Source organism: Rutilus rutilus, assembly GCF_951802725.1.
Source record: "Rutilus rutilus genome assembly, chromosome: 11".
Lineage (NCBI taxonomy): Eukaryota > Metazoa > Chordata > Actinopteri > Cypriniformes > Leuciscidae > Rutilus > Rutilus rutilus.
The window spans coordinates 32,780,661-32,791,351 of NC_140216.1; the positions used below are offsets into that span (position 1 = coordinate 32,780,661).

The 10,691-nt window shown below is 37.8% G+C and overlaps 1 protein-coding gene across 1 annotated transcript; it reads left to right on the plus strand.

Annotated features, from left to right (window-relative positions):
* Window positions 1-407: 407 nt before the first annotated feature.
* LOC311300134 (uncharacterized protein) lies at window positions 408-7,348 on the plus strand (the record flags this gene model as incomplete). The annotated part of the gene is made up of 5 exons (XM_084424268.1): window positions 408-461; window positions 6,554-6,722; window positions 6,840-6,886; window positions 7,036-7,081; window positions 7,271-7,348. The coding sequence occupies exons 1-5, from the start codon at window positions 457-459 to the stop codon at window positions 7,346-7,348; spliced, it is 345 nt and encodes a 114-aa protein (XP_084280394.1). The 5' UTR covers window positions 408-456.
* Between the last annotated feature and the right edge of the window lie 3,343 nt (window positions 7,349-10,691).

Below are 10,691 nucleotides of genomic sequence, written 5' to 3' on the forward strand. Positions count from 1 at the left end.
TAATTGAAACCCAACTGGCCTCAACACTTGCGCACAGCGACTTGACATCGCTTTCATGAGGACATAATGAATACATTGCTAATTTACCCTTTCAAGCGCCAGTGTACAACAACACCAGTTCCAGCGGCTCGCGACTAGCGACTTTTTTTTAACGACGTTGCCTCCTTCAGCACCTGTCACCCTGCATTCGTTAGCCCTTTCCTTAATGAGTTGGATCTCAAGGCTCCATCTCTGATGAGATACAAGCTGAGTGTGGCGATTGTTCCGTGTCAGAGCCTGTTAAGTCAGCTGTGGGCGTGCGGGGATGAGACTGAGGCCATGATTAAATGTTGATAGCAATGATGTGCAATCAGCGATTTAAAACGGGCCATTCGGGCTAATGCTCGGTTTAACCTCTGGCTGCAGAGACTGCGAGCTGAGGAGGAGGGAGAGAACGACGGAAATGAAGACGATACAATGAGGTAAAAGGAGAGAAAAATGAAGGTGCAGAACCCTCTTGGTCATTCTTCAGACGTGTTTACTCAGCCTTTTGACCTCTGTTGTGGATAAAGAGATGACGAGGTGGCTGGGAAAGAAATCGCGAATAAGGTGCGATACATTAGGAAGCACGTGCTGGGAGAGATGTGGAAAGTGGTGGACTATTGGCGGTAAAAGGAGACAGCTCCTCCATGTGGCCACAAAAGTGGTATTTACATGTGCCAGAACAACATCTCAGTGCTGCCTTTTAGACTTTTAACCACATTCAATCTCAATATTTATGTAGGCTATTTGCATAAAGGAGGACATTTTATTCGTTTAAATGGGAGGAAGCACACTATTAAGTAAGGACCAATGTTGTTTTTGTTAAAGGGAAAGTTCACCCAAAAACGAAAATTCTGTCATTGTTTACTCACCCACAAGTTGTTCCAAGCCTGTATGCATTTCTTTTTTCTCATATAGAATGAAAAAAAAAGTACTATGGAAGTCAATGGGGCCCATCAACTGTTTGGTTACCGACATTCAAAATCTTCTTTTGTGTTCAGCAGAAGAAAGAAATTCATACAGGTTTGGAACAACTTGAGGGAGAGTAAATGATGACAGAAAAATTTAACTAAAACTATTAAAATCTGAAAGCTGACATAAAATAAAAGATAAATATCAGATTAAAAACTTAAACATAAATTAGAAATGTTGCCTTGGCAACTAAAACCGAAATGTAATGCTGTTAGTTTCAAGTAGAACTAAAATGACTAAAACTGAAATAAAAAATAAAGTTAAATAGAAGTGTTAAAAAAATTTCTAAAACTACAAAAAAAAGCATAACACAACAAAATCACTAACACAAAGTAAAAGTAAAATGAAAACTGAAAATATAAAAAAAAAAGCTAATTCAAAATATTACAAAAATATTACAAAAGTACTACAATATTAATAATAAACCCCAGAAATTCCAATGCAAATTTGATCTCTTAACATAGTTAAATTAAATATGCAATATAATTAGGTCATGGGAATACTATTTATCAAAATGTTGCATATTTGTAATAAATATGGCTGCACTGCATGGTGTAAATAGCAGTATTCCAGTCTGAACATAGGTTGTGTCTTATTATCCTCCCTAGTGCAAACATGAATTCAGGCACTAACAAGGGCCTTAACCACAAAACACTGGGAAACTGATGCCTCAATTACTGATGAGACACAATTATGAGGTCACACATTAAAAAATGCATGCCTGTATAACACAGGGCATGACTAATATCTTCCTGGTGTGATTTGATTTGTTTCTTGTGCTTCTTCATCATAGCTGTTAAAAAATACTGCGGCATTATAAAATATGCCCTCGTTTTTCATTTATAATGACTGCAAAAAAGACATGATGACATTTCTTGCAGGTAATATAGCGAGCAGCTGATGCTCACAGGGGGTTATGGTGCGTTCTAGTAAGTGAACAAATGTTTGAAGTTAACCGGAACAATTTTGACAATGGGACTCCTTGGATAGTACTTTAGCAGTGAGCAATTTCTGTTTACTTTAGCTGATAGTTCAGAACATACTTGATGTAAATCTTAACTCAAACAGAAATGTCATTTGCCAGATGTTTTATCCAACTTAATTCAGGCCACATGCAGTAACAAAATACTGCATCAGACTACTAAACCAGGCCTTCATTAAAAACAGTCCAGCTGTGAGGAATATCTGCGATCAGTTAGTGATAATGGGCTTCCTATAAGCTGAAACTAGAAGCTGTGTGCTTCCCTTGTGGATGCAGATGTTCAAGCAAAATGCTGCGTTTAATTCAAGTCAGTGAATAAATATGTGTGAAAACCCATTTCCAAGATGCTAAAGATTGCCTGGGAGAATTTAATATTTAAAAAATGTTGCCCTTTAATAAAATTTGAGGTATGGTTATGGCTAACAGCACAAGGAATGCAAGTTTCATTCCCAATGAGGGTGTCCTAGAAAAAAATAAGTAACATTCCTGTTTTATCACCATTGTGTCCTTGAGCAAAGCATGTGACCTCAGGGTCACAACTGAGGGACTATCCATGCAATCACTGTATTTTCAGTTGTAGTTATATTTAAGACAGCAATGTAAAAGATGTAAAACAAGGATTTGGATATCAAGCGCCTATGTGTGTTTGGGGGAGAGAATTATTACATAGCAGCCACTTGGGAATTTCACCCATGGAAGTACTATATTACAGCATGTTGCACCAGTTAGTGTTACATAACTATAACCAGATGTCACAGCGGGTTTAAAACCCATCAAAAAGTTCACTGACAGGAAACAGAGAAATTCTTTAAATAGAAAATAAGGTTCGATTTAAAATTTTTTAATTGGATCAGATAAATAATAAAACAACAATGGTGTGTTTGTTGGATATATGGCATTGTATTGATTTTACACAATGCTAAAAAGTTAAGTAATTATTTAAAACATAGGGGAAATATAGAGCAATTATATAGCCTAAAGGAGTGACACTGAGAGAGGGAGATTCATTATCCGTGAAAATAGTATAGGTTTATTATTGTGTAACATTGTAACACCTATCCCTAAGACTTTTGTTCATGTGCATTAGCCTACATAAAGTTATACAGAACATACAAATTCAACATAGCAACAATAACGGATGGTCAAACACCAATTCCTCTGTTCCAGGAATAAAAAAACAGGTGACTGGTCATTAGCTAGTGCAAGCTGATCATTAGCTCACTGACCCGCCACCATCTAAAAACCTGCTTGACCACTTAAAGGTTGTATGACCTCTGACCTTGTTGCTGATCTAGCCTCCACCAGTGACTTGCTATGAACCAGCCATCATACAAAGCATGCAGCTACTAGCTTGAATCGGATTTTCTAACAGACAGTTTGACGGTAGACAGTCTGTTATGGTATTTTGGTGACAACTATGGTTGTGTTATCTTGGGATTTTGAAGGTTGGTGATTCTGGTAATTACATGCAGACCTACTAGGACACTTGTTAATCGAGCAGGTGAGAAAACGCGGCAAACAAAACTAGTCACAGTTCACTGAATATATCTCTTAATTTTCATTTCTACTTAAACTAAGTTTCATTTCCTATTTATTTAACTAGTAAATATGTTGTCTTTTAGAAAATGAGTAACTTTTCGATAATGCTCCGATTTGAGGTAATTTTATGGTGTCATTCGACCACAAGATGTCGCCACATCTTTTGCCCATAAACTTAGTACAATGTCTGTATAATGCGTTTTAGGTGTGTATAGCGGGACTTAGACGTTCGTTTCGTTTGATTTATTTGTCACACATCTAAAAAAATTAAATAAAATCACATCAGTCACGTTAATTCCTTATTGCCACTAAACAAGGAGATTGAGATAGGACCGTGTATTATCCTCCAAAAACAGCAGAGGGCGCCGTTCCTCACATTAACCGCTACGGAAGTGAGCTCAATCTCTGCAACACTTCATTCTCGAATAATTTATTAGTATTTCGCAGGCCTTGTCCAGGAACTAACTGTCAAGGTCATTCACCTGCCTTAATATTGTTATGCGTATGCTTGTAAATTCAAGCATTTCGTTTCTTGAGTTGTATTGGCTTTGATTCATTTCAATTGAATAGTCTCTGTCCATTCAAAATCAATCCATGTCATTTAGCTCAATGTTTAGAGTGATTGGGATGAGATACAAACAGAGCTGAGGCTGTTTCATGGTCCCCAGTGGATTCATAATTCAATTAAAGCATGCATTGGGCTTGTTTAATGTATTTTTCTGTGGCGCTCTCTCTGTTTCCAGTCATTTGTGTTTGAATTGAGCAGGTTTATACTTAAAGGGCTCATATAATAAGGAATACAATTTTCCTTGATTCTTTGAGATAAAATAGTTAAAAAACAAATAAAAACGAAAACATTGTTAATCCTTTGTATGTGCGTCAAATCTCATAATGTGTGGATTCAAGGAACTTCAGTGCATATTTAATAGATGCCTATTTTCAATTTATAATTAAAGTTATTTTTAAGAAATTATATTTTTAGTCACGTTTTTTGCCACATTCAATCACATTAAAATTTCATTTTAATGGTCCAATACTGTGACAAACATATAAAAGTATAAATATTTCCCTTAGTTTCTCAATTTACTGTACTCAAAATTAATGAGGTCATAAAGACAGCCTGTTATCCTCATTAGTGTCCACTGAATAATTAATCTAAATGAAAATATTTGAGATATTTTAATATTTTAATATTTTTAAATAGTTTCAGTGCAAAGGAATATAGCAGCATGTCGAACTTCACGTCAGTTGCTGTAGTTGAATTCCCTGCTGTGAAATGAGGATATATGTCCAGTTGACGTTGAGGTTAATAATTCATAAATTTGAATCTTTCTCAAAGCAATAAAGTAATCATTAGTCAAAGACCGACTAATGTTATTTTAATCTCATACATTAAGCTACATATAAACCCTTAAGATCAAATGCTGCTCCCTGTAAATGAAGTGATTACAGTCATCCTTAGATTTTTAATGAATCAGAATCATGTTGCTCGACACATCTCCGATTATTAAAACCATAGGATCCGATCAGAGCTAATTACGTGCTTCAGTGCTGCATGAGTAGAGATTGGTCTCCGTGGCAAATCCTTCAGTATCGCTCTGGAACACATCTGAAGGTCAGTGGACACTAACGAGGAAGCTGAACAAACATCAGCTGAATGACTCTATTGGCTTTTTCTAGTAAAAATCACACTCTACTGATGCTGAGCTTCCAGCATCCTGAAATGGCACCTGCTACAAAATACAGAAACAGTATGCATGATGACTAAGAAGAATGGCTGGAAGAAGTCCCATTTCTTCTTATTCTCATCTGTTTAATCTACAATACTCATTGGCTGCAAATGAAAACATTCAAATTTTTAGATACTGAACATTGTAATTGAATTATGCTGATTTAGGCCAAGGTAACTTTATGCAGCTGTCAGACATCGATTTGTTTTGGATGCATTGGTGAGAATGGGTCTAAAATGAAAAAATGTCTAAATGAGGTGCGTAGACCAAAAACTCCAAATAGTGAAACACTTAAAAGCAAAAGTGCTTTAATAAAAAGTAGCAAATGTTTCGGTCACATGTGTAGAGAAAGGTCACGTGACCGAAATGTTTGCCACTTCTTCTTTGTTTTGCCACTGGTTACACTTCATTATTAGTGTGCTGGCTTTTTTAAAAAGTGTTCAATTATGAACAAATCAGTAATGTTTCTTACCGTATGCCATGATTTTCCAAAGAAAGTGTTTATGAATTTATAGATGTCATGAAGTTACACCATAGCCTTTTTTTGTGAAGATAATATTTAATCATATAAAAATATGCTGCTAATCTTTTTTTTAATCATATTTGTGAATTTAAGGTAAGAAAAAGCTAAAATAATTGTATTTGTTTTGAACATAACCTCTCTGTTTCTCTATTTTAGCTGTCGGATTACGCTAATCATGTTCCCAGCAGATGTGCTAATATATAAATATTTTAAAAAAAGTCCATCCAGAACCTTCAGTCAGATGAATTAGGTATTAAGTGTAGTGGTATTACATTTTCTGCCTTTTCTGAGTGGACTGATTTCAGTCAGTCAAAATCTCATGATCATTTTAGGTACGTTCACTTTAATGTGTTTCATCATGCAAGAAAAGTGTTAAAATATAGAGGGATTTGGCTTTAGCAGCTTATTGATCAGATGTATATGCCTCCGAATGGATGTTTCTGTCTTTCACCTGATTTCCCTCGTCTTAAAACATCAAACTTTAAAATCCATACATAGATAGGCCATATGTTAATGTGCATTGATCTTGATCTTCTTCGGTAATCCATCGTATCCGATGATGACATTCCTCCACACGTGTGATTGATACACATTCACTCACACACACACACTCTATTTGCCACATACGACCAACCTGTTTCTTTTGCTTAATCCATCCTTTTTATGCGTCATTACATCAATCCATTTAGTCTCTCTCTTTCATGCACACACACACACACACACACACACACACACACAATCCTCACTTTTTCTCATTAACCATCTTTGCCCCATCTATTTCCCCAGTGAGGCTCCAGCACTACCTTCGATAAGCCATCTCCATGGAAACAGCCCAGCAACAGGCTGGCCACTCATGGCCAATGAGAGCGTGAGGTGTCCCGGATCCTCCTCCAATGGTGGTGAGCCTGGCGTGCTCAAGGTGAATGCTCAGGGAGGCGTGAGCACTTACATTCTGGTATATTTAGCAGCAAGCATTGCTGAATATCTCTTTCACTTAATCTCTGTCTCTTTCTTCCTGTGCTTCTGAATAATCTGGATGCAAAAATGTAATACCTATTTTCTTTTCTTTTAGATCACAGTTCTGGATTTACGTAAAAAGCCGTTGCATGGAAGCCTAATGTAAGTTAGCTTAGAAGAGTTGCTTTCTCATACTCGTCTAAAAAATAATAAAGTGATACAAAGTGTATTTGTAAGCGTATCTTTTTTGTTAGATGTTGTAAACCTGAAGATAAAATGTAGTTCAATTTATTTTATTTCGCTTTTCACAGACCCAGCCTTCTTGGATGGACGAATAATGAAGCAGCTGAAAAACAAGTGAGAAGATTCACTGAAAAATGTCCAGGTTTATATTAAATTTCAAGAGATTTAAATTAAGATTTGAGCGATTTTATTAAAGGTACACTATGTAACTTTTTTTTCTTTTTTTTTTTAATTAACAATTTAAATAATGAGTCAATATTCAATCCTTCTTCTAAAATGTGTTTCACTATGGTAATCCTTTAGTTGGATCTGGGAGTAGAACCCTTCCCATTCTGTGAGGGTCTAAGCAGGCTCCTCCGCTCCTCTGGACCCTTCACCTGACAAGGGGTGAGCACTGAATTTGGGAGTAGCTGGCTCTCCTTGGGTGTTCCCGGGCCGTATTCCCTCAAATACAGTGTCTAGTGTTTTAGAAACTGACACTGCCAGACCTTTGAGTGCTGTCCTTGGACCGGGCTCTTTTTGCCTGGGCCTGCAAGGAAGGGAGGAAGGCTGTAAAGGCTGGGACTTTCCTTGTTTAGGGTTTGAAGCTTGGGTTTTGGCCTTAGAGAGTTTTGTCACTGAGAGTCATCAATTGGGGAAGCTTATTGACCTCGGCAGTTAAGTCCGTTGTTTCATCATGTTTCTGCCCATTGTGGTATCGCTTCGACACAGCTGATGTGGCAGATATCCCCCTCAGCATGGTGTAGAGGGTATTTGTTCCCCATAGCATCTTAGTGCGAGTTCACATTCGAAAGGGAACGTCTTGGGTACAACTGTAACCATGGTTCCCTGTGAAAGGGAGTGAGAATCCCATGCTCAGGTATGCCTGCCCACGTCTCCTTCAGACAAAGAAGTTGATGACGTGTACTACAGGCACCCTGTTATACTCACGGTCGCACCAGTAATGACGTCATGTACTGTCGTGGGCCAATGAGATTGTCACGTTCAGACACGTGTTTCAGATGTCAGTCTGGGTGACGTTTCCCAACGGGTGAGTGAGGTATTTTATTGAACAGATAAATTGCCATATGTAGCTCTCTAACAGAGTTAATTGTAAAGCATTATCTATGATGAAGGATCATATTAACCCGCATAGTCATGCAGAGCCAAAACACAACCAAAACAAGATGATCCCACAGTAGCTGCACGGATCTCAAGCTGTCTGGCGGACATCTCGACATGGATGAAGGAACATCACCTGCAGCTCAACCTGACAAAGACTGAGCTTCTCTGCCTCCCTGACAATCCGTCTCTACAGCACAACTTCACTATCCAGCTAGAATCATCATCAATCACCCCATCAAGGTCGGTCAGAAATCTTGGAGTAACGTTTGATGACCAGCTGACCTTCACAGATCACATTTCTAAGACAGCTCGATCATGCAGGTTTGCACTGCACAACATCAGGAAGATCAGGCCTTTCCTTACTGAGCATGCAACACAACTTCTCGTCCAGGCCCTGGTCATTTCTAGGCTTGACTACTGCAATGCTCTTCTGGCCAGACTTCCATCATGTGCATCGTCTTGTCTTCAACGAGCCCAAGAGGGCCCACGTCACTCCTCTGTTCATCTCTCTGCACTGGCTACCTCTCGCTGCTCGCATCAAGTTCAAGGCATTGACGCTTGCTTACAGATCTATCACAGGCTCAGCTCCCTCCTACTTTCACTCACTCCTACGAGTCTACATCCCTACCAGACGCCTACGATCGGTCAAAGAGCGACGTCTCGTGGTTCCATCACAGAAAGCCACAAAATCACTTTCCAGAACATTCTCATTCACAGTTCCATGCTGGTGGAACGCTCTCCCCACCCTCATCCGGAATGCAGAATCACTGACAACATTCAAAAGACAGCTGAAAACCCATCTCTTCTGTGAGCACTTAACCTCATTAAAAAAATAAAATGGAAAAAAAACCTTCCCTTTCCCTTTAAAACCTCACTTATCTGGCTTATGCTACTCTGAATAATGCCTGAACTTCGTATTTTGAGCACTTCTTGCGTTGTTTTTGCCTCTTCATGATGACTCGCTTAATTTAGTCCTAATTTGTAAGACGCTTTGGATAAAAGCGTCTGCTAAATGACTAAATGTAAATGTAAAACAATGTTCTTCCACAAAATGCTGGCAATTTTGTTTTTTAAACCACTTAAAAAGTTACAAACCTTTGAATTTTCAGTGTACCTGTACATTTCCTCATAATGACTGTTACAAATACAATATCCATAATAAGAAATACGAAATCATGGTCTCAAATAGCATTAATGCCTGTATCACTAAATCAGCAAGACCTGCAAGTCAAACCTTTATCATTCACAGAAGAAGATGCACAAAATTGCCTCTGGTATGAAGATGGAACAGACATACTGTAATTTAACTCGCATACAGTATTACATCATGGTCTCAACAACCGTTTAAGTCATCATCAGTCACTTAAAAACAGACAAGCAGCTTTTTCTTGTTTACACATCTATAAACTGTACAGTCATTTAATCAACAGCGGTTTAATCATGCTCAATATCCTTTTTCGATTACTTTGATGTAAAGCTAAATGAATTTGTGTATGTGTTTAGTGTGTTCACCTTTCACACTGTGCATCAATGTTTTGTTAGCCGAAGATTTCTATTGTCATCCCTGTTAGTGTCCACCTGTATCATTTCGAGACCCAATCGTTCGAGCCATATTATCTAACCTGCATTGAGCGTGTGAAACAGAGGGCTTTTCAAAGGTGAAAGACACCTTTTATGAAAATTTTTAAGTTACACCATTTAAAACAGTAGGTGATGAGAGTGAGTGTGTGTGTGTGTGTATTGTGTCGTGAGACTGCATTCTATACCAGTGCCAGTCATCTCCAGTCACATGACCTGCCTGCCAGTGGTCTCCTAGCAACCTCATCCCCCTCCATCCATCCCTCCGGGGCCCATGTATACGCGTGGGAGTGGACGTGATCGAGTGAGCCAGCGAGGTATGTGGTTATTTATAGGTCTGATGGATAAGTGGTGGGGGAACTTTGTGTTTGCTAACATTAAACCATCTCTCACGATTTATAGCAAGTTTTTTAAATATATTTTTTGATGAAAATGTGAGTGGTGTTTTAACTGGTTTCAGGGTGTTGCTATGCAGAAAGACTAAATAAAATTACAGAATCACTCAATGGTTGTTCTGCAGTTTAAGTTCATTGAGGGCATAGCTTCATACTTTAAATTGGTAAAGTGTGTGAGGGTTTTAATTAATTAGTCAGTTATTGTATTCAATTAGTTTCAATTGAATACTACAATTTGATTGTATTCGTGTCATATATTTTTACAAAAATGTTCTCCCTGCTTTACAAAAAATAATAAATGTTGATTATGCTTCTAAACAAAGGTACCTTAAATAATTTTTTACAACAAAACTATGTTGTGAACATAAATCTTTAATTACACGTAAATTGTCATATGAGCAATATAGCTCATGACCCTAAAGTAGGCCATGCATAAAGTTTCAGGTTTATTTTCAATAGTAGAAAAAATGACTCGCGGAGCGATGTCTTAGTTTGAACATTCACTGACTGAGCGACTCTGATGTAGACTCTTACTATTAAGGTCCGTACACTCCAAGAACATAAATAACAATAACCAGTCCTGGGTAGATTAATACAAATTGTAATGGGTTACTGATTCCAAGTTCCAAATAAAACTCCTTTTTGAT